General features: G+C 49.4%; 1 protein-coding gene across 4 annotated transcripts in view; it reads left to right on the top strand.

The window, feature by feature from the left end:
- Positions 1 to 3508: 3508 nt before the first annotated feature.
- The window catches only part of MSI1 (musashi RNA binding protein 1), a 34581-nt gene continuing 14310 nt past the window's right edge, over positions 3509 to 23779 (top strand). For all 4 annotated transcript variants that reach the window (XM_065417758.1, XM_065417757.1, XM_065417756.1 and 1 more), the window contains exons 1-6: positions 3509 to 3567; positions 4063 to 4103; positions 4472 to 4553; positions 4677 to 4761; positions 9811 to 9852; positions 11863 to 11955. In XM_065417758.1, coding sequence (XP_065273830.1) covers positions 3509 to 3567; positions 4063 to 4103; positions 4472 to 4553; positions 4677 to 4761; positions 9811 to 9852; positions 11863 to 11955 — 402 coding nt within the window. The remainder of the gene's footprint in view (positions 3568 to 4062; positions 4104 to 4471; positions 4554 to 4676; positions 4762 to 9810; positions 9853 to 11862; positions 11956 to 23779) is intronic.

Raw genomic sequence — 23779 nt, 5'->3', positions numbered from 1 at the left:
CAGATTTAAGAGGATGGGCATTGAAAAATATCCAAGGGTAATGGATAGGCCTGGTCACTCTGCAGCAACCTGTACCAGGCCTAGCAGCAATATTAGCAGTTACACTTTCGTATTTGTATTGTGGTTGTACCCACAGGCCCCACTCAGGATCTGAACCATATTGTGTAAGGTGCTGTACAAACATGCAGTAAGAAATAGCACCTGCCCCAGCAATCTTACAGTGTGAAAAAAAAGTGCTTGTCTATTCTGGTTGGAGCTGAGGTACAGTATTGAGATTACTGCAGGGAATGGGAGCCTGGGAAATAAAACTGATAAAAGGTCAAGAATGAATGGGAGTTTCTTGATATCTATCTTACCATTCCTAACCAGGCAGCATGGCATGATGGGGAATCAGAAAATAAAAGGGAAGCCCATGCTGGATAAATTGGAGAGAGGAATGAGTATAATAAATAATCTGTATATTGGGGTGGGGGACAGGGATAGCTCAGTGGTTTGTGCATTGGCCTGCTAAACCCAGGGTTCTGAGTTCAATTCTTGAGGGGGCCATTAAGGGATCTGGGGCAAAAATCTGTCTGGGGATTGGTCCTGCTTTGAGCAGGGGGTAGCAGATATATTGGGCATTTTGGCCCAATGTCTGTTATGTTGTGACATTCCATTAATCTGAGTGAATGTGCCAAGTGACATGCACAGTTGTAGTTGTGAAGAGGTAAGAAGTGTTCTTTGACTGTAGGTCCATGGTAGATAATCTAGCAGTTCAATTACTCCCAACTAAATTTTGACACTAGCACTTAGAATTATAGAATATCAGGGTTGGAAGGGACCTCAGGAGGTCATCTAGTCCAACCCCCTGCTCAAAGGGGGACCAATCCCCAGATTTTTGCCCCAATCCCTAAATGGCCCCCTCAAGAATTGAATTGAACTCACAACCCTGGGTTTAGCAGGCCAATGCTCAAACCACTGAGCTATCCCTTCCTCCCCTATTAGCACAGTTTGGGGTTGAACTAGAGGGTGCACTCACTCAGCTTCCCAAAGTATCTGTACATGGACACATGCAGGACAGACTAGTTTGTTGGTGAGGAAGATTTGGAACATGGCATAAGTGTCAGGCTGGTGGCCTATGGTCTGATCAGTTTATTAATCCATGCCAATGTAAAATTGCACCGTGATTTGGGCCACTATACAGCAGCTGAAACAAGGCTCCAGTGCCTCTGAGAAAGGCAGCTGCAAAAGGAAACTATGGTTGTATTCTACCCTCAGTTTTTATACAACGCTCACTGCCATCAATAGAAGTTGAACTGACAATCCATTGTAGTACATACCCCTGCTGTTGTAGTCCTGGCCCACAGTACCTCATAAAAAATATTATTCTGCTGTAATCACAGTCCCTTGGTAATGACAGGAGCTGGTAAAGGTGCTGTCTCTATTTTAAAGGGAGGTGATCACTCAGAGTCTGGTTGGATAGTGATAACAGTTGAGTAAAGTACCAGGATACAAGTACTACAGTGCTGGGCACAAGAACATGAATCTAGATAGAGAAAATATGTTGAGGGGGAAAAAGTTACACTAGTCTGTCTCCATTCTGGTGATTGAAAGGGGGGTAGCTCTCTACTCAATCGTACTAAGGAGACACTGTGGTCAAGGGACTGTGCAAAGACCTCCGTGAGGACTTCCAGGGTTCATGCTCCAGCTCTGCCCGAGACTGACTGTGTGGCCTTGGTAAAGTCACTTCACATCTGTGCCTCATTCCCTTATCTGTAAAATGGGGATAATGCTGCCCATGGATTGTGAGGAGTAAATGTAAGGTATCATTTAGTGCAGAGGTTCTCAATCAGGGGTCCTGTGTCCCCGGGGGGGGGGGGCAGGGGAGGGGCTACAAGCAGGTTTCAGAGGGTCCACCAAGCCAGGCCAGTATTACAGTTGCTGGGGCCCAGGGTAGAAAGCCAAATCCCCACCACATGGCACTGCAGCCCAGGGCCCTGAGCCTCCACACCTGAGGCTGAAGCCAAAGTCTAAACAAATTAGCTTTGCAGGCCCCCCCATCGTGTAGGGCCCTGGGCAATTGCCCTGCTTGCTCCCCCTTAATGCTTGCCCTGGCTTTTATATGCAGAAAAATAGTTGTTGTGGCAGAGGTGGGCCATGGAGTTTTTAATTGCATCTTAGGGGAGTGGGGGGGCTCAGAAAATAAAACATTGAGAACCCCTGGTTTAGTGAACACTTGTGGGATACTGTGGATATACAAGAGTCCCACAGAAGCATCAGCAGCAAGGAAGGGGGGTGTGTGTGTGTTGGGGGAGGGGGTCAGCAGTCTTGTTTAAATAAGGTACATGCCACAACATGCAGGTCCTGCTTCAGGCTTTGTTTGTGTCATGTGTTACTGTATGCAGTGTGTTGGCCCCATGATATTAAAGAGACAAGGTAGGTGAGGGAATATCTTTTATTGGATCAACTTCTGAGCTTACAGAGGGCTCTTCTTCAGGTCTGGGATCTCTCTTATTGTTGTCAGTTTGATTTAACCTTCTCAGACCAAGCTTCTCCTCTGTGCCCTGCTGGATCAGGCTGGAGGTGATGTCCCAGGTGTGCAAGGCAGCACTGGAGAAGAGTATGGCTCACATTCCTGCCACACTCAGGCTCACTGGGGCATTTGGCCTCCGTTCAGGGTAAGTGAAAGAAGCGCAAAGGCAAGTTTTAGGCTGAACCCACACACAGATCTGAGCCAGCCAGGCTCCAGCTGCAGGGCTCTCCACAGAAGCCTCTCGGGGGCTTTCACAGCCCGGTTTCCTTTTGTGCCGCCCGGTGCCATGTTTTCAAACGTGAGTGCCTAACGTTAGGCCGCTCCAGCCCCGTTTTAAGCCCCCACGTTTGAACAACCCCAACTGCAGCCAGCGCTTTGGATCTTGTTACGCGGCTTTCTTGGCAGAAATAGCTCCGCTCCCCCGCTCTAGGACGCGCTGCCGGGTCCCCCAGAGCAGCGGAGACCCGCACGGTAGCACGCCAGAGCCAGGAGCGATTCAGCACAAGCTTCCCCAGGGCCAGCTCCAGGCCCCCTTTGTCTCTAGCCGCACGCACCACGCTGCAGGAGCCCCTCCATGGCGAGCCAGGTGAGAATCCTCCGTGCGCCGGCTACAGGCTGGCTCCCTCCCCCCGGGCTGGAGAAGGGGGCCAGGTGGGGAGCGCACATGGGGTCCTGTACCAGCTGCAGACGGGTCGACTCCGCTATACTTGCCTGGCCTAGGCGCAGCTCTCCCCGAGCCCCGCTCGTTACCGTCCCCCCGGTGCAGGCGGCCAGGCAGGCAGCAGCCGGCCGGGTTTTATGCGCACGCCGGCTGCCCGCCCGCCGGGGGTGGGAGGAGCCGGGCAGGTTGTCCCCGCCGGGCCCTCCTCCCTCCCTCCCCGCCTGGCTGAGAGGGGTCGGGGGAGGGGGCAGCATGGCCTGTCCGTCCGGCCCCTTTTCCAGCGCTCATCTGCCCCGGGAGTGCGGCTCTGTTCCTCGCAGGGAGAAGAGGTCCGAATGGAGACAGAAGCCAGCCAGCCCGGCCTCGCCTCCCCGGACTCCCCGCACGATCCCTGGTACCGCTCCGCCCGGCGCGGCGGGGGGCGGGAGCCGGGGCCGGCAGCGCGCCTCTCCCACCACCCCCGGCTCCAGCCAGCCCCCCGCTCCCCACGAGCTCGTGGCCCGGACAGGCTTGGCGGCGGTGGCGGCGGCCGCTGCCAACATGGCCGATGCCTGCGAGCTCACCCTGCCGCCGCCGGCTGCCGCCGGAGTCCGGACCCGAGCCCCCCTTCCCTGAGCCGAGCATAAGGCCACGCGCTGACCCCGGGACCGGGCAGCCCGCACCGCCCCCCCCCCCGCCGGGGGGGCGCGCTGGGTCCTCCCCCGTGCCCGCTCCCGAGCCTGGGCAGCTCGTCCCGCATCCGCGGCGCGCTGGGTCCGATCACCCGCTGGAACCGGGCAGCCCGCCCTGCCTGCTGCCCCCGCGCTGCTCCCCTCTCGCCGCCGGCTAGCCTGGCCCGGACCCCCGGCCCACCCCGCTCCATTCACGGCTCTTTTTGTGTCTCCCACAGCAAAATGTTCATCGGGGGACTGAGCTGGCAAACCACACAAGGTGAGGCCCGCCGGGCAGGGGCCGCTCCCCGCGGGCCCCGGCCGAACTCCGGACCGGGCACCTGCCATCCAAACTTTCCCAACTCCCCGGGCGGAGCGGGGTCGGGGCTCTGCCCGGCTCGGCCCGAGGCTGTTATTCCCGGGGGGACCTCGCTCTGTAGGGCTCCCTCGATGCTTCTTCCCGGGGGGGCGGACAGCCGCGGCCGCCCCCGAACTCGTGTGTGTGTGTGTGTGGGCGCGTCGCTGTTCGCCACCAGGGGTCGGCTCCGGATCTGGGGTGCTTTCTCCGTGGGCCGGGCGGCAAGGTGGGGAGGGAGCCCCGGGGGCCGGCGCTGGGCAGGGGCCCATGGCCTTGTGTTCTGGTTGCAGAGGGCTTGCGGGAATACTTCAGCCAGTTCGGGGAGGTGAAGGAGTGTCTGGTGATGCGGGACCCGCTGACAAAGAGATCCAGGTGAGAAGACCGGCCCCTGCTCCTCCTTTGCTCCTCGCCAGAGCCGGGCCCGACTTTAACCAACTTTCTCTCTTTTTTTTCCCCTTCTTCCCCCCCATCTCCCGCCTGGGATTCGGGGTTCAGGGGGTTCGGGTTTGTCACATTCATGGACCAGGCCGGTGTGGACAAGGTTCTGGCCCAATCCAGACATGAACTGGACTCCAAGACGGTGAGGTTTCTTCTCCCATCTAAGGGGGTTCATTTGTCAACTGAGCCTCAGTGCTGAGAGCACTGATTGATTGTGGTGTTTGATTCCCAATGAGGGGTTATAAACTATTGATTACTGATAAAGAATTATCCCACCCTTCTGCATCCTGGTGATGGTTTGTTAACTGGCTGCTCTTCTGAGCTATGGATGACCAAGTATGGATTGGTTTGTGAATGTTGGAGTATTGATTATGAATCTCAGGTTATGATTTTTCCATTCTGCCTACTGATTGCAAGATCCCTTTTGAGAAACTGATTGTGGCACTTTGTGAGTTGAAAAGACTGAATACATTCAGGACTGCACAAGAAAAAGTGTGTCCATGTGAAACTAACAGTGTTTATGGGGGCAACTGCCCCCTAAGTGGAGAGGACATACAGAGCTTCACACTCTCACGTGATGCCCTCTCTTAGTCCCTTATGGAAATACAGCACCCCACAGCCTTTGGTAGGCTTTTCTTGTCTCTTGCGTGCACCAGCCACCTTCTATTTTGCCATAGGTGTAACCCCTCCAGGATGGGCGGTTGACCCTTACAAAGAGCTAGGCCTGTTCTCTCTGGTGATGCTATAGACCAGTGGTTCTCAAACTTTTGTATTGGTGACTCCTGAGTGCGACCCCCTTTATAAATCAAAAATGCATTTTTAAAAAATATTTAATACTATTATAAATGCTGTAGGTGAAGCAGGGTTTTGGGGTGGAGGCTGACAGCTTGCAACCTACCATGTAAAAACCTTGCAACTCCTTGAGGGGTCATGACCCCCAGTTTGAGAACCCCTGTTATAGACCCATATCCCTTTGTGTTGAGGAGTTGTTGCCTCATGCTCTCTTATGGCTTCCCCAGGATACAAATTTGCAATGGCCATGAATTCCTGAAGTTTATTGTCTCCTAGTGTGCTTAGAAGGTGCCTTTGTGGGCCATCGTCTGCTTTTTGAGATATCAGTGGTGCCTCCATCCCCCAGGGTGGTGCATCAGTTCTTTCAATTACAGGCTGTTCTAGCCACTTTGTGAACTTTTAGATAGTTTTTTGTAGAGTCATCGGGTCTCTTAACATAGACTGTCAGTTCCTGCATTGCAAGCCCTTGGCATCAGGGAGATATGTAGGATCTGTGTTTTGGGACTGGGTGTTAGAGATCTTTTGTCTGAGTAGTTTTAGTGACTTTTGTGCTGTCAAATTCCTCTTTCTTAATACTGCTCCAGGGGTGGGGATACAAGTGGTGGGGGCACATGGAGGAAAAAAAGAAGTTCCCGTTCCAGCCATGAACTAATGAAAAGTCCACATGTGTAACTTGAAGTCTAGTGAGGCAGTTCAGGCATCAAATTCTTTATCTGAGTTGAATAGAGAGAGCGGGAGAGAGAGACCCCTTTCTTGAGGCTTACAGCATGAGCTGCGGTGAGATTTATGTCTGTTCCTGTTTAACTGCATGGATCGTTCCCTTTGATGTATACAGGACCTTCCTCCCCATGGGAGCTCCTGGTTAAACCTATTCCAGCCGCCTTTGCAGCGTGCAGATTGCCAGGAGTCTTAAAAACCTCGTTGTCCTCTCGTGAGAGTGGTGCAAAGTTAGTTTTGCTTTGCGGGGAGAATTATGATGAAAAGTTTTGGGGTGGGGGCAGGCTTGTTTTATTTTATAGTCCATGTAAATGTGGGGTCTGATGGTGAATCTGTGGGACTGGCCTAGCTCACTCTTGAAAAGGTGAGTGATGGATGTTGATGGTGGCAGCAATCCCAAGAGTATTTCTGGGACAGAAGTGAGATGCAATCTATGGTCTCCATTCTTACCTGTCTAAACCAATGCTGCTTCTGGTCTTAAAGCAATTCTGCAATCCTCTGGCTGGGCCCAGGAAGGGGAGGGGATGGGGAATGGGTAAGTGTGCTAAAGGAGAAGAGAAGGGACTTGTGGTGTAAAGAACATGTGGGGCTGGCCAGCCATTGAAATTCTCTGATGCATCTGGCTTGCTGATTGTATGTTGAGGAAGCAAGAAGAATGGTGGCAGTTTCTCTAGAGTCCTTTCTTTGTCAGGAACTTTGATTTTTGTTTTTCTTTGATTTTTTTTTAATTATTATTATTATTATTATTATTATTATTATTTTTAAAGTTTAAATCTGGGCTGAATGTTTTGGGGTATGTTGCCTGGTAATTGCTGGATTAGGATCTAAGACTGATCTATATGTGCAGTTCAGTGGCTCTCAATTCCCCTAAAACATGCTGATTTTGTAGCCCTGTGTGGAGCCTTAGATGTGTGGGGTTTTTTGTTTTTGTCCTCCCCCCCCCCCCCCCCTTTAGTTGAAAGTCTCTGCTGTTAGTCATGGACTAAATGTCACCAACTCATCTGAATCCTAACTTAGGCTTTTATAAAACTTTGTGGGAAAAGGCCCAGTGTCCTGAAACTACACCCTGCTTGGTGTCTCCTGGTAAACAGCACTTGGTAGATAATGTCTGCCCAACTTGTTGCTTCATTGTTTTCTGATTCTTCCTATTGTAATTAATGTTGTTGGCCTGATTCTCTGGAGGAAACCTTGTGCCTTTCAGACTTCTCTTTGTTTGTAAGCTAGATAGCAGTCTACAGGGGTTATTTATGGAAATGCTTGATATGAGAGTTGGCTTTGCCGTCTCAAGGTAAAAGATTTGCGTGCCTTTGTAAAGCTGCAGCAGGCTGCTGCCTTCAGTTTCTGTATGTGCCCTAGAAACAGTGATGTGTTTGAGGTTTTCTTGCTTTTGCTGTTTTTATTTGTGTGTGTGAAAGGGGTGCTATAGGCATTTTCAGATTCACTATTACCAAATGTAACAAAACTGGCACTAGAGAGAAGACAAGTGTGCTTTTTTGAATCACTTCAGATCCCAGCTAATGGATAATGATGTCAGCAAGTTAAATGTAGTTATATGAGCTTCCATGGGAATTAAACAGTGTTATGTGGCCTGAAAAGTGGTAATGAAGGGCCCAGTTGTGCCCTCGTTTACACTTGTGAGGTCAGTGGGATTCCATGGATATAACCATGGGCACAATTTGTCCCTAAAGGTTAGTAACTTGAAATGAAATGACAAGTACTTAAATAACACCCCTAACCACTATCTGATACTAGTTACATTTTTTAGGACATTATCTGAGGAACTCTGAATTCCTTGTGTACAAATCTTTATCACATCCATAACTGACACTGAAGTAAAACTCTACCAGATTATTGGCTTTAATACCAGGGATACAGGAAGAGATTACCACCGCTTCTCCTTTAATTGTGAAAATTCCTGCACTTGAGGAATAGTCCCCTTTTAGTACCTTGAGTCTTGTATTGAACGCTCTCTCTTCTGTGCACCTTCAGTTGCGTGTCTGCAGTTGGTTGGTCAGGCCTCGGTTTACCAGCAACAATAGCTAGTTGTGCAGAAGAATTTGTGAAATTACTGCCTGCCCCCTCTAGCCAGGTGGATATGTTATCTCTACCCAGTTTATCACGCTCAGGGTAATGAAAAAATGAGGCCTCGGCTTAACTTTGCTGTGTATGAAAGCATCTTCTTGGCAGGAGCTGAATGACACTGGCTGAGAACTAAAAGACAGTAGATTATTGTTTTTGCTTATTATCTGCCATCAGCCTCTTGGTCTCCTGCTGTCCTCCGAATTCACTGAGGATTTCTGCACTAGCCAGGAAGCCAGAGGGTTGGAGGGGGAGGAAGGGGGAGGAGAAGGGAAAGGTGCTCAGATGTCCCTATGAGGCACCAAGAGGGTATGTTGCTCTCTGTGTTTGGCAGTCATAAGGGGAGGTTTATTTATGTTCTTCGCTTTTGCCTCTGTTTACTTACACGCTGAGTTTATTTATGTTCTCGGTTATGAATCAGGATGGAGGTGGGAAGGCAGAGGGGAGTGATCTGAAGAGGTACTGAGCTTTGGGTTCTGTATGACAAATGAAAGGATGAACGAAGGGAGAAAAGCCAGGCTGGAAAGTAGAACAATAGCAGTGAGAGGAGCTGGAGAGCTGCCGTTTCCTTGCGGGCTGTTTGAGCTGCTGGGCTAATGGGACAAACTTCTCAGCTCCTCTCCCAGCTACAGCCTTTCCAACTGTGGGCTGAAAGACCCTCCTTTAGCACAGGGCTCTCTAAGCTGATTTGTAGATTTGGATCATTTCTAATGTAAAGGTGACATCACAAGAGTTGCTCTGTGTGTGTGTGTGTGTGTGTGTGTGTGTGTGTGTGTGTATATTATAGTGGGTGTTTGGTTTTCAGTGCATTAGTATTTTCCTAGTTTAAGTTGTGGTGGTGTTAATAATAGTGCAGCCATGTGTTCATCCATTGCTGACCTCAGCAGAATGTGCACCACCTGGATATTGGTGCTGAGATACAGGCACTCCAGTGGACAGCAGGTTTATTAATAAACCAAACAAATAGGCGCATCTAGCACAGTGGGATGATTGGAACTGATTGTTTTTATTGTAAAGCACATAACCTGCAGAAGGGGCAGTACTATACTGTGTGATTTGATGACAAGAGTCTGTATCAGTCCGTATTGCAACTTTCTGTCCTTGGGACTCTTCTGTTTAATTCACATCTTCCCTTCTCATGTGAATCCATGCTTTTGGGGATGAAGTTCTTAGCTTTTTATGTGCTGACTGTTTCCTGATCCACTATTAACCAGGTGAGCTCTGCACACTTAGCCAGAGTGAAGGGGAGAATAAAGAGCACTTTAATATGACATTGCTGGTGCAGGGTGGCCAAGGTAGAGTGTGAATGCAGAGGACTGGCTAACAGAGACTGCTAATCCCAGCCTGTGGTGTTCCATCTTGTGCTGAACTGCTGCTGCTCACATTCAGATGGAACATTGCATGCTGGGAACTGTAGTCTCCAGGGATCACACTTCTATCAGAAGATAAAATTGTCTGCAGTCTACTTTATGCTCATTAGGTGTCTTTCTTGGGTCTGGCAAGCTATCAGTTGGGCAAAGTTTGTGGAGAGCTTATATTAATAAATGAAATGTAGGCAATTAAAGTGTGTTCACCTGCTTTCTCTCTCCCATGTCTCTTTCAGATCGACCCAAAAGTAGCATTCCCCCGCCGAGCACAGCCCAAGGTAGGTAGCATGTGCAGCTTTTACAAATTGAAAAGGTGCAACTCAATAAACTTAAATCCTCTTTGTGCTTTTGTCCAGAGGATGCTGGAAAGGCATCTTGGTGCACCTGCCAGCACTGGTCCTTAAGGCTTTGATGCTTGATACTCAGGCTTAGTTCCTACTTTAATGATGACCTTTGGTGCTCCACCTCTAGACTTGCATTCCGTTGTGCCTGATCTAGCTCACTATGGAGCTTTGTGATGCTCTTGTGATTGCCAGTGTGGGGTTGGAACAGCCCAAGCTCCACTTCACTGTGGTTAGAGCATGCTTCGTGAGTGGAGCTGATGAAATGCAGAACTCTGCTCAAGAACGTAGCACCTTCTGCTCTTTGGTTGGTAGCCTGTACTGGAACCTGAGGGCCTGCAAGAAACATGAAGTCGTTCCAATCCGTGGCAGGAGACGTGTAGGATGACTTGGGGAGAGGTGTGGGAGAAAGAACTTCATTTTGTGGAATGGCAAGGTGCACACCAGCACTAGTAAGGCCAGAGAGAGAAGGACGTTGGGCTTGACGTGCACCAGGAAGGTGGGCGCTTGGTGGAAGCGAGCAGCTGTGGGGGTTCTACCAGATGCTCAATGGGAAACTTTTAACTGCAGAGTGAAGAGCAAATTGGCAACTTGCCTTCAAAGTGCAATACAGATTTGGGGGTCTCACTTAATTGGGCTGGGGGACGAGAGCCTACAATCTCACCCCAAGTACTGCAGCGGGAGAAAGGGTTGCTGAGGAGAGGAGAGAATTGCAGAGTGGAAGAAGAGACTGATGTGGGGAGGAAAGCATAGGGGATCAGGAGCTGAGAACAATTAGTGAGCAGGTATCCTGAGTAGGAGCCAGGAAGCACATGGTAGGAATTGGGTTAATTCCATTAAGCAGTTTGGTGACAGAAGGTGCTTTAGTGTTAGAACAGGCTGCTCTCCAAGCCATGGAATTGCTGCGGATTAGCCCTGTGCTCCTTGGGGTTATTAGGACCATGTGTTCCTGCTAGAGCAGGGGTGTGGCCAAGGGGCTGAGGGGAGGATGCAGCTGGAGCGTCAGTTCAAAGGACACCAGTGTGCATCATCCTAGCAGCCATCGCCCCCCTCGGTTATTCCTCCTCAGTCTCCTGTGGCTGGGGGAAGAGAAAGGGCAGGGTTTCTTCCTTTGCCTCCTCCCAAATGCACAAGAAGGCTTAACTGGGAGTTTCCTCTGGCTCCTTAAACCTGGTGGCGCGGGAGTGGAGCGGCGCTTGTTCCCTGTAGGACTGGACACTGCACAATTTGCAGACCCGTGGGCCATGGAGATCTCCACCTCACATCACAGCCATGCTCTGCTTTCCCATTTCACTGCAGGGAGGGAGGGTGAGCTGGGGATTGGCCGGGTGACAGCAGTGCCCTGTGTGAGTGACGGGAGGGTGGGGAAGGAGATGGCAGCACTCTGTGTGTCTGCGAGGAGGTTTGTGAAAGTGGGTGACTGAACGATTAGTGGGGGAAAGACTTTAACATGCTGTACCCGTCCCCAGGGGGTTAGATGAGAGATTAGTGGCAGTGCCCTGGCAAGTCCCACAGGCAGGTGGTGAGCTTGTGCATGCTGGGGGTTCGGGAGGGAAGGAGACAGCAATATAGGGTGACTAGACCGCAAATGTGAAAAATCGGGATGGAGGTGGGGGGTAATAGGAGCCTATATAAGAAAAAGACCAAAAAATCGGGACTGTCCCTATAAAATCGGGACATCTGGTCACCCTACAGCAATATGGTGCATGTTTGAGCAGGTCTGAGATTGCACTGTGATGGAGTTTCACAGTATGACATTTCTGAGGCCTGAAACGTCCTCCATTAGATACAGTGTTTCGTTGGGGGACTCTCTGCTCCTTTGCTGCCGGCAATCTCCCAGTGGAATGCAGCATGTTCTTCAGCTTATAAAAGAGGAGGTTTTAGAGACAGATCTTGTTCTCTGCTAACTCTGTTTCTCCCATGAATCCCTGTCCTCCCCTTTCCCAGATGGTAACGCGGACGAAGAAGATATTTGTGGGGGGTCTCTCTGTGAACACTACCGTGGAGGATGTGAAACAGTATTTTGAGCAGTTTGGGAAGGTAAGTCTGATGGATGAAGTTGGATCAGGGCTCTCTCTCTGCTGGGCAGGAAGCGGTGCTTCCTGGTGATCAGGTAAACCACAGGTTAGCAAAAGGTTTGGGTGGCTGGAATTTTCATGCAGAGGGTTGTGGCCAGATGTGCCTGCCCTGTAATGATTTTGAACAGAAGCCCATTGCTTGCTCATGGAGTAGATGGAACCTGAGAGAGGGGAGGCTGCATGCTCTGCCCCCTCCCCTGAATCTCTCCGGAGATGCCTCTGAGGCTTTGGAGTCCCATAGACTCATAGTTAAGGTGTTTGAAAGCTGGCTTCCGTTTGAACCCTAGGTCTGAACTAAGAAGATCATCTGATCCAGAACCAAACTGTGTAGCTTTGGCCCATTTCTGATTCTCAGCCTTATGGTTGACCCCTTTGTAACTTTCTGTTAAAAAGAAATCCTTTGGGCTGAAACTTCTCTTGCTGAGTCTTGGGCCAGAAGTGACATTTTTAGGAAGCCGGAAGAAAATCTGGCAAGCAAGCTGCCCAAAGCTCCAGGTGGTTCTGCATTTTACTGTAGCTGTTTTATGTCAGCTGATCATTCAAAACCAGATGGGCTCCTCTAACTCCAATTCAGTCAGTCCTCAATGAGCACACGTGTCTGTCATATGCTGGAAAACAAGTGGGGTAGAATTTGAAGTGATAAAGATCTTCCATCTTAGCCTCTTATGCACTGGGAAGAGTGAGCATTTTGTGGTGTAAAAGGTGCTGTATAATGTTACCACTTTCACCTTGAAGGGTCCTTAAAGCACTTTATACACTTAAGAAATAATGCAAGTTATTACAGATAGGGATTGTTTTGCTCTACTGCTGATATGCCACCGCTTCTGGGGTGAAGCACAGTAACTGTTTAATTATCAGTGCACAAAATCATTGCACAATTGTTTAGGACAGGAAGTGAAGGATACCATAGCCAATTAGAACTTCTTGGGGATTTTAGGGAGGCAGAATGTAATTATCTATGTTGGAATCTTGCCAGGACACAGGGATTAGCACCCTAACTTTTGCAGAAAATGCCATGAAATGTTGAATGACCATGACCGATGAGGACTTCAGTATCTGTGTCTCTTCTGAAAGAGGGCACCAGCAGCAGCCCAGAGGAGGGCATAAGATGGTTTTATGGTGTGTGAATGCCTTAACGTTTGGAGAGAAGAAAATGGGTTGGAAGAGAGTATCCTCACCAATCGGCTGTGTCATATCAATGTAGCTTTCAGGAATTCTTTATCACTATAAAGTTAGATTCTTCTACTTGGAGTGATGCTGTCCAGTATCTTTGCTTTGTCTTGTAGAATGATTGATACGTGCATCCTGGGATGAACAAAATATACATCACAGTAACTTGCAGCAGCTTAATGCTTCCAGTCAGCCTTGGGAGAAAGGGGAAGTGTTCAGTGCTCTGGGAATCAATATACACGTTAGTCACTTCTTTACGTTTTTTCTGTATTCTAACACAGAAAGTAAATGTGCTGTATCCATATGTTCCGTGGTGATGTCTCCAGAGCACCATTGCAGGAGTCATGAGTCTGCTCAATGGTCACAGAACCATTTTGATCAGTAGTTGAAAGTCAGGGGCACACTCTTCTCTTAGCCTTAAGTTCCATAGAGCACAAATACCCTGCATCTGGTAACCGTCCCTCTGCCTTCCAAACAGTGTCACAGGACCAACCTCTCCCTTCAGTCATGTAAGACACACAGCATTTGTACATAGCTTTAATGTACTTTTCTAATTAGTTTTAGGAATGCACACTTCTCCTTTCTAATTTCTTGTTTTGTCAGGGTTTGCCCAAGAGAGAGAACGCTACCAAAAAGACTGGCTTTAAATAATGCTCCTCTTGTCCTATGTTTCCTACTCCATAAAAGCACGAAAAGTGCCTTTCATGCCTGGGGGAAATGCTGTGATGGCTTGTAAGGGCCCCTTCTAAAAGGGCCCAAAAAGAAAACAGCAGAACTTCTTGCTGCCATAGGCTTTGGAGGCGCAGTATTCTAGGAGACCTTCTGTGGAGGAGTGTCTAGGGCTGTGTAATGTGCCTTTGAAACCTCCCTTAGAGTGGAAGCCAAGAGAAAACACACGCAGAAAGGGAATGTCCAAAATTAAAAGATGCCCCACAAGGAACTGCTCAGATTGGTTCCCCCAGCTAAGGCTCCAGGTTCCTTGGACAGGGCTGGAGGGAGAGCTTCATGCAGTTCAGTAACCCTCATGGCAAAAAGGAGGAGTGCTCCAGAAAGCATCCTGCAGTTAGATCTAGACCTCTACCCCGATGTAATTGGCCTGCTCAGATCATAAGAGTTTCCCACAAGGAAGGGCCTCTTAGATCTGGGTCGATTGGATTGATCCTCTGCTTCAGAGCATCCTTCTGATTCATCTGGCCACTCCAACAGAAATACACACCCTCACAGCTCTGGTGCGAGGGATGTCACCATTCTCAGTGCCAAGCCCCAGCTTCTTCTCCCAGTGGGATCGTTTCCGGAGAGGCTCTCTCCAAAATGCTCTTCCTCTGGCCATGTGTGGATGACTCCTTGGTGTTGTGGTTCTGAGGCAAGCCTGTGCCACCCTTTGGTCTTGGGGGCTCTCAGCTCCCATGAGATCTGAGTTCAGGATGGTATGATATCCAGGTCTATGAAAAGAGTGTTCCGTACCAGTCAGCTATGGTTCCTCCTCATGGGGAGCCTTATTTTCATATGACATCTTTGGAACCTTGTCATCTTGGAGAGCCCTGTTAAAGTTTTACCCAGGATCTCCTCCTTAGGGGTACTCTACCCCTTGTTGTGTCTGGCCCTGTGGTGGTCCTGCATCTGTGATATCTTTAGTGTAAGGAATTGAGGAGACCTAGATCTCCTCCTCTGCCAGGAAGTCTCCTCCAAAGAAGGCAGTCTCCTTAGGGACTACCTGACCTCTGTCTGACCCCACATCCAGTAGCACCACTGATCCACAGGACATTGGTACTCTGAGAGGCAGGAACTGGTGAGGACTATCCTCTAAGGTGCCCCGGTACCTTAGCAACTGATGAGACTGCCGTGACTACTCCTTCCCCTCCTCTGTGTGACACCAGAGCCTCCCAGGATTTGGCAGGCACCATCTGGCCTTTGCGCCTTGATCTGTCAGACTCCTAGATCTTTCTGCCAGTTCCCAGGGGAAGATTTGGATTGTTCTTCCAGAATACTACCCCAAGCTCAATTGTGATCTCCGCTGCAATGAAATATTTAAAGCTGGGAAGTTGTCATCTACTTCTGGGGACAAGGTGCTCAAACAACTGAATGTGTTAAGGTAGAAGGTTAACTGCTAGGCAAGCCTGACACAAGAAGCCTAGGAATGTGGAAGATTCTCCGTCACTTTAAATCTTCAAATCAAGATTGGGTGTCTATCTAAAAGATATGCTGTAACTCAGCCAGAAGGCATGGGCATGATGCAGGAATTACTAGGTGAAATCCTGTGGCCTGTGTTATGCAGGAAGTCAGGCTAGATTATCACAGTGGTTTCCCTGGTGTTAAAAATGTATGAACTCTCCAGCTGTCAAGGCTGCCAAGGTAGCTATTGCCAGACATAAGTTTTCTGCCTAATCAAAGGCAGGATCTTGAGCCCAGCACATTCATGAGCAGAAAAATGGAAAAACAATTTAATGAGCAAATTTGAAATTTGTGTTGCTGGGTTTGAAATGGAACTACTTTCCATTTTGATCACAATTTTTTTTTTTTTTTTTAAATTTCAAATCTTGGGGAAAAAAATGTGTTGCCACTGAGAACAAGTATATGAATGATTTTTTTAAAACTTCTCTGACTTTTGGCAAAAGAAAAAGTGCATGTAGGGAAAATACTAGCCATTGCTCAATAATTAAAGGGGGAAATGGAGGGAGAGGGTAAAAACAACCCCCCAAAACTTCAAATGTTTGGGTTGTTTGTTTTGTTGTTGTTTTTTTACCAAAAACTGGAAAATTTAAAAATAAATCAATATAAAAAAGCTTTTCCTTTCAAAGAAAGGCCATTTTTGTTTTTTATTTTTAAAATGCTGTGAATGAAAAATGTTGACCAGCTCCCTTTATGAGGAGAAGATACCGGGATGTGTGGAATTGTTTGAGGAAGGCCAGGTGTCTAAGCATACTCCCAAAGCTTCCATTGATGTCTCAGACAGCACTATACTAGGACTTTGAACATGCTTGGGTCCCTTAAGAAACACTCTTGGCTCCAAAACTCTCATCTCCACCAAGCCAAGGTCATGGACCTGCCTTTTAAAGAAACCAACCTTTTCCACTCTGGGACAGAGGTTCTGGAAAGGATTAAGGTCACAAAGTCAATGGAGAGGTGTCTGGACTTGAGTCAGCTTTTATTTGCAGGAAATAGTTTAGATTTCACAAGGGACAATTTCAACAGTCCTTCCTGGAATCAGGCTACCAGCAATAGGACTAGACAGTCTTTTTTTTTTTTAAAGTGAAATTTAAAAAAAGAAACCATCAGAGGAGGAAAATACCTTCCACTTCAGCCAGAGCTGGTGCTGCATCTAGTTCAGCAAGGGAGAGTATGCCCCAGAGGACCTCAAAGCAATTTTGGAGGACCCAGATCCTCAACTTCTTCCTCTTTTACCTCACCCCTTGGGAACAACTCCCTTTTTTATTTTTAAAGGCATCTGAGTAATTTCTTTGGACTGCTAGGTCCTAGAGCTTACTGCATGGGGGTACTTCTTCCCATTCATGACAATGAGAAAGCTCAAGCCCCCTTCCCTTTTCAGGGAGCCTTCTCATGAGGAACTTCGTGAAGAGCTCTTGGCCCAGTTAAACTAGAATCGTAGAAGTGTTGTTTCCTTTTCTCAAGAAGGAATGGCGGTCTGCACCCAATTCTAGAAATTGGATCAACTGAGCAATTACATAAGGAAAATCCAATTCTGCAAGGTTTTCTCTGGAGAGATTAATCCTGACTCCTAACCCTCCAGGCTGGTTTGAGGCCCTTGACCTTCACGATGATTACATTCACATTTTGAAAAGGAAAAAGCACAGGAAGTACCTCAGAGGTTTGTGGTAGACAATTACCAATCAGTACAAGGTACTCAACCCTTCAGGCTGGTTACAGCCCCCAGAGTGTTCACCAGATCCATGGAGGTGGTTGTGACTTGTCTATGTTGCCTGGGCCTGCAAGGGTATCCATAGCTAGATGACGTGCTTATGAGAGCTCAGCCTTACGGTGAGGTGGCCCATATCCTGTGCTCCCTCTATATATCTCCCAGTCTGAGGGTAAACAAAGAAAAATCTACCTTTGTCCAGCCTCGGTTCTCACCTTTGTAGTGGCAACCTTAAATTCTACAAGGGTTCTAGCTTGCCCATCACAGGCCAGGTTTTGAGATCTCATCCAGGCAGTGAACCTAGCCAGGTCCAGGCTAGAAGGTCCTGTGAGATTTTATCTTTAGGTGTTGGGCCAGATAGCCGCCTGCACCTTTGTGTTACACGCACACACACATCCATTAGAAGGCCAGGGATGTGACCCTTGCAAGGGTAGTTGAATCATGTACAAACTAGTATTTCACAGCTGGGAAATGAGTGTTTCCCCACTCCCCTAATCAAAAACTCTTGTGGACGCTGCTGGAGAATGTCTTTAAAATAATGTCCTTCTCCCCTGCTCATGATAGGCATGATTTCCTCTGCTCTAAGGTTGGGAGAGCACAATTAGGATCCTTAATTGTCCACAGTCCACTTCAGGGATCAAAGCTCTACGTAAACTTGCTACAGCAGAGGCTCGTCAAACTTGCTTTCAAATCCTTTCTTCCACAGATCAAAGGGCAACTGATGCAAATTTTTATTCACAACATGGTCGCAATTTACATCCCGAACAGATGGGGGGAATTTGATCACCTCCATTGTGTCAGCAGGCAACTTGTCTTGTGGCAATTCTACATCTGGAACAAAGGGATTCCCTTTACTCTGCACCTGGCAGGCACGGAGCCAAAGATGCTGCAGCCAATGACCTGAGTCAGAGAAGCGCAGATCAGCATGAGTGGTCATTCAGACTCTTGATGGTTCATCTGATATTTGCCAGGTGTCCAAGGATCTGCTCAAGAGCAAGCAGGCACAGGCATGCCTATCAGGCCCCTTTCGTTTACACTGGGGGAAAGGGGCTCCTGTCCTCACTTTACTGTCATCCCCAGAGCAGTGAGAAAGTTTCAGCAGGACAGAGCCAGCGTGGTGGTCTTAGCACTGGCATGGGCACAGCACATCTACTTTTTGGAGTTTCTGTCCCTGTGCATGGATCAAGTAACCATTTACTCCTCCCCTAAATCAAGCTGGGTTGTCCCAGTAGTTTGGTTAGTACACCAGGACCTCATGTCATTTCACCTGGTAGCATGGCTGTTAGTTTTCCAGTTCATCATAATTTACTACGTCCTGTTCCAGCCAGGGCTTTGGAGCTGTGCTCCGGCTCCGCTCCAGCTCCAGGCAAAAACCTGCAGCTCCACTGCTCTGGAGCTGCTCCGCGCTCCAGCTCCGGGCTCCGCTCCAAAGCCCTGGTTCAGTCTCTTTCTGAAGGTCTCATTCTTTGCAGCCATCACTCCTTTTACAATTTTCTAAAACGATATGGTAGTATCTCTTCAAATGAACAGGGGTCAGCTGATCTGCTGTTCATGGGGAAGCCTTCTCCACTTCTGCCTTCAAAGTTCTTATTTGAATATTTGCAACTTTCACCAAGATGTCTACCTGCAGAATCTCACTCCAAAACTTTACTGGATTTTCATCTGAATCAGTCTCTGCCCATCCCTCCCCAAAGCCCCATGACTGTATTAGTAAGGTGAGTTAGCCGCTAGGACTAGGCCATTGAAAAGGTTAGACTGTTTGTCGCCTTTTGAGGAAAAACCCGGAGGCCAAGGGATGTCTGTTGAAAGGCTATCTACGTGGATAATTCTGTACGTTCAGTCTAGTGAACTGGTTAACATCCTTCTGCCTAAACATCTCAGGGTCTGCTCACCTGGGGGAGGGCAGCTTCAATGCCATGTGCCCATCTGTGAAATCTGTAGGGCTGCTCTCAGCACTGCAGCAAGATCTAAGGCTGACTTTGGGAGGGAAGAGCTTCAATTCCTGATCAGCTACCAGAGCTTCTTAGCCCATTTCCTCAGGGAGGACACTGCTAGCAAAGCTCCCTAAAGTAGGGCTCAGCAGAAGCAATGCCATGAAGGACTAAAAGGGGGCTCCTTACCAACAGATAACATTTTCTCTGAACAGGGCCATCCTTAGGATTATTAAACGGGTGCCCCTATGCCGGCGCAACTGGTGCCCCTACGCCAGCGCATTTGACTCTGTGAATATGGCCCCTGTCTTCTGCCTAATAAGGAGACTGCAGCGCGTGCTGGATGTGTGAGAGCCGACCTGCTCTTATCTGCTGTCGTGGTCATAGGCACGGACTCCGGGGCTGGAAAACTTAGTGGGTGCAGAGCACCTACCGGCGCCAAGCTCCTCCCCTCTGCCCCCCCTTCTCCTGCGCGCCAGTGGCCCCATGCTTACCAACTCCTCCCCCTCTCTCCCAGCGCTCCCGGAGCGCTGTGAACAGCTAATTCGTGGCGTTCAAGCTCGGGGGGGTGGGAAGGAGAGGAGATGGGGAACAGGTGGGGGGTGTGGAGTAGGGGTGGGGGCTTGGGAGAAGGGTTGGAGTTGGGGCGGGACCTGAAGTGGAGGGGGAGGGTCGAGCACCCCCCAGCAAGATGAGAAGTCACACCTGTGGTCCCGGTGGTGCCCCAGTTTTTTGGCTGCCCCATGCAGCTGCGTATGCTGCGTATCCCTAAGGACGACTCTGTCCCTGAATGTATTTCCTCCACAGAGCCACATTATTCCTCCCTCCTCCCCATCGATTTGATGCCCAACTCCAGAGAAGGTTTCTGAAGGAGCTGGGGGGATCATTATACCCTCTGTCTATAGAATGTGGGACTCGGGGGACATGCGTACGCCCCCTAACTACCAAATAGTGCTCCAAAAGTCCCATTGCCATGAGACTCCTGTGGCCGAGCTCTGTGGAGGCAGTACATTTGGAGTTGATATTTTAACCTTTTCCTTCCCCCGTCACGGCTGAGCCTAGTGGTTGAACAAGGAGAAAGACATTATCTAATAGCTATAGAAGAAACTTAAGCCTTGAACTTCTAATGTCAGACGTTGGATCACTACAGCCTTGACCATGAAGCTAAACACTCATCTGCTGTGTTTCAACAATTAAAACAAATATTTATTTAAGACGGAGAAACAAGACAATTCACCCAGCAAAACTTTTGTTAGTGCCCAGTTACGGTTGTATGGTATGTCCACACTCCATTGCAACTATATTGTTGGAACTGTAAATGCTATTTTAAAAAATCAGACAATTCTGAAGTTAATTTGAATCCTTTCCCAGTATCTCTGCCCACCTTCCCGACGTGGGCTGGAGATCACACCCTGCATTCCTGTTCCTACTGGGCAACCCCTCCCTTTCTCAGTACAAGCTCAAAATGTATCTCTGCCTTCACACCTCTCAGTGCACAGACCAAAGAATCCCCACACACCCATTGCAAACCACTTTTAACTCTGGCCCTTTCTTCGTGGCCAGAGTATTCGGTGCCATCCCCCAGCACCAGCCTGTCCCCAGACCTCTCTCCACATCCCTACCTATCCTCAGCATACAGATACACACAAACACCCCCCTCTCCATCCCTTTCTCATATCTCCTCAACAGGGAGTTGAGACCCCCTCCCAAGATGGGCCAGAATCTCCCCGCCCAGCCATGTGGTCCCTGGGCAGGATTACAGAATGAAATAACTTATCCTAATGCATATGCACGATAGGGCGGGCAGAGTTGATATGGCAATAGGATGGTGGGGGTGTGGTCTCTGGCCTGTGTATGGAGTGGGGGCAGGGACAGGCTTCAAGTTGGTGTTGGAGCCTTAACTGAGAATTTGCTGCCAGACTCTAAATTCTTAACTATAATATTTTTATAATGGGTAGTTTTTGTGAAGGGTGTGTGTGAGCAGAATATATTCCCAACCTCATGTGTGCACTGCAATGCCCTTTTGTTGGGGGTGTGGTTGAATTTCAACAGGATTTTGTTTTTCAGAGAATAAGGCAGTTTTAGTTTTGCTGGTTGTGTGCATGAGCGAGGGAAATCTGGGGTAACTCTGCTCCTGTTTAGCCCAACGCTCTGTCTGTGAAATTGGAAGAAATCAGGGGGTGGCTCTGTCCTCTAGATGACCCCCTTGGAGGGAGGGAGCTCTGGGGAGGTTGGGTGCTCCCCTTCCTCCTCCACTTATTTTTGTGAGATTGGGGGAGATTTGTGAATCCCTCCCCTTTGATGAGAAGAGTGGGGGGTGGCTCATTGCTCCTTCCCTCTTTGGGCAAGCTTATGTTGGAATATGGGTGGGTGGAATCTGGGAGGAGAGGGGGGATGTTTGGAGGCCGGGCGTGGGGTATGGGCATAGATCTGAGCTGCTGTGCTGGGTATGCCGTGGTATGAGGTGTAGCGTTGCTCCAGCGCGGTGTGCACAGGGGGAGCGAGGTGGCATTGAAAGGCCGTTTTGTGTGTGTCTGGGGCGGGGGGTGCAGGCGGCCCTCTCTCACACAGGCCTGTGAGGCCAGCTCCTGGTGAGACTGGCCGCAGCAGGGTGTCTTTGTGTCTGTGCTGAGCGCTTTGCAGAAGAGCATTAGAGCTCGCACTAATCTGATCCAGCAGCTGGGATTGGAGGGGCCAGGGTTACCATGGTAATCAGGCCCCAAGAGAAGCTGTCCCCAGCAGCCTCTTTTGTTCAGGCCTAACTCGGCATTGGCAAAGCTAGCGCGGCCCGGAGAAGAAAGGCTCAGGAGAATGGGCCTGGGAGTGGCAGGGATCCCAGCGGGGGCTCTGCCCAGAGAGGCACCCAACAGCCAGACACAACAATAGCCGCCCGCCAAGGACTGCCACTCACACTTAGCGCTTGGCCACATGAACTTGGCTGCTGGGGCCAGCCGGCCCCGCTAATCCCGCCTCCCCTGCCCTGGGTTTCCATGGACACAGAAGCCTATTAAGGACACACATTAGCAGTTTGCGAGTTGAATGCGCACCCGGTGCGGTGCTCGGAAAGGCCTGTGCCGCTGGGAATGTGCTGAGGGCTGAAGGGGAGCCTGGCCTTCTGCTCTCCAGGAGCTGCAAGCTCAGCATCCCCTGGCTTCCATTCCTGGCACGGATCTTGGACAAGTCACTGTGCTGCTCTGTGCCTCAGTTTCACCATCTGTGAAATGGGACAAATAATCTTGACCTACCTCACAGGGAGGCTGTGCGCTTTATTGGTTCATGTCTGTAAAGCACCCATGCTTGGCATTCCTAGGTGCATCTCCCTGGCAGAGTGTGAGCCTCCTGTCTGAACCCCCTGGCCTTGCCTACTGAGAGCAGGTGGCGGCAGCTGAGCACACAGTTAGGCACTTCCCAGGTTTCCAGGCACTTCTGCCATATTGTCTGGATTGCTTAGTTTTTTGTTCTGTGGTTGAATTATTGCTCTTTCTGCTCTTCAACTGGAAGTTTCTTTGTTCTTGCTTATCTTCCATAATCTACCTTGCTCTCCACAGGGTGGCGCTGTTTGAGTCCTGTGTTGTGTAGTTTGAGAAACCCTGTCAGGGTGCTGTTTGAGATGCAAAGTCCCTCCCTGCTCTGAGCTGCTGGAGTGAAGGGTATCCTGCAATGAGCTCCACTTGCGTTTTGTTGTGTGGGTTTTGGAGTGTTTTAGTGTACGTTGTCCCCAGGACAGCGTGAGGCTCTTAGGATGAACCAGGGCCAGCCCAGCTTGTTGAAGTGTCCTGGGAGTTACCGTGGCAATGCTAGCCTGATAACTCCTCGTGGTACTGTTATGTGACACAGCAGGGCGATTACAAGGGAGTTTGGCTGATGGGATGGGGAATTGCAAGTAGCCACCCCATGCTGGGACAGTCCTGGGCCACTCATGCTGCTCTGACAGTGCACCTCAATCCTGATGATTTGTAACCCTGCCTGAGTCAGCCCTGAGCCCCTCAGGCTGCTGATGCACCTTAATTCTAACCAGCTGGCGTTCTAGTTTGGGCCTCTCCTAAAAGAAATTCACCAGTTGTGCTGAACTATGGGTCAATTTCCAAACTAGTCTGAGCCCATCAAACTTATTTAGCCTGTTAGGTTGGAAAGACGTGACTCGGGGTCTCTTGAGGTGAAAGTCTGAGGAATCCACTTTGCTGTGTTTTGAACCGTTCTTTATCTGTGTACACTTCTATTGATACTCTAAAAGTGCATTTGTGCTGGTGTATAAAACGGTCCTGGCCCTAATGGGATTTTGTTTGATCCTAGAGCTCCTGGATGGGAGGCTCAAGATATTGAGAGGGTGCGGGAGTTGGCTGAGTTTTGTGGCACTGCTGTCGCATTCATGTAGGGGACAGTTGTTTTCAGACTGTAAATGTAAATAGGCTTTACATTTACAGTCTGGGTGGGGGCTTGTTTAGAGTGGACAATCTGACTTTGGAGGACTAGATTTCAGAGGGGATTGGCTGATTTTTAGGGGACTGCTGCTAGCTCCGTCAGGACATGAGGCTTAGTTTGGGATGGTAGCTGCTGTGATTGGGTTCAAGCACTGCAAAGGTGCAACTGCTGATTTGAGGGTGTTGCTGAGAGGGGCATGGTATTGTGCTCCATCCCACTCAGGCCCACATAACCTTAATTAACCCATGGGATCCACCAGTCATGAAAGCTCCCTCCCTTTCCAAGCTCTGCAAGTAACAAAGACCGTTGTAAAAAGTGGGTATGGCTGACAAGATAGCTTAAGCGAGCAGCTGGAGCATATTTCCACCCGTTGGGCAACTCCCCCTCCC

The sequence above is a fragment of the Emys orbicularis genome, chromosome 16 (genome assembly GCF_028017835.1).
Source record: "Emys orbicularis isolate rEmyOrb1 chromosome 16, rEmyOrb1.hap1, whole genome shotgun sequence".
NCBI lineage: Eukaryota > Metazoa > Chordata > Testudines > Emydidae > Emys > Emys orbicularis.
Note: the sequence above shows the minus strand (reverse complement) of the source record. Positions and strands in the feature narration are given on the sequence as shown.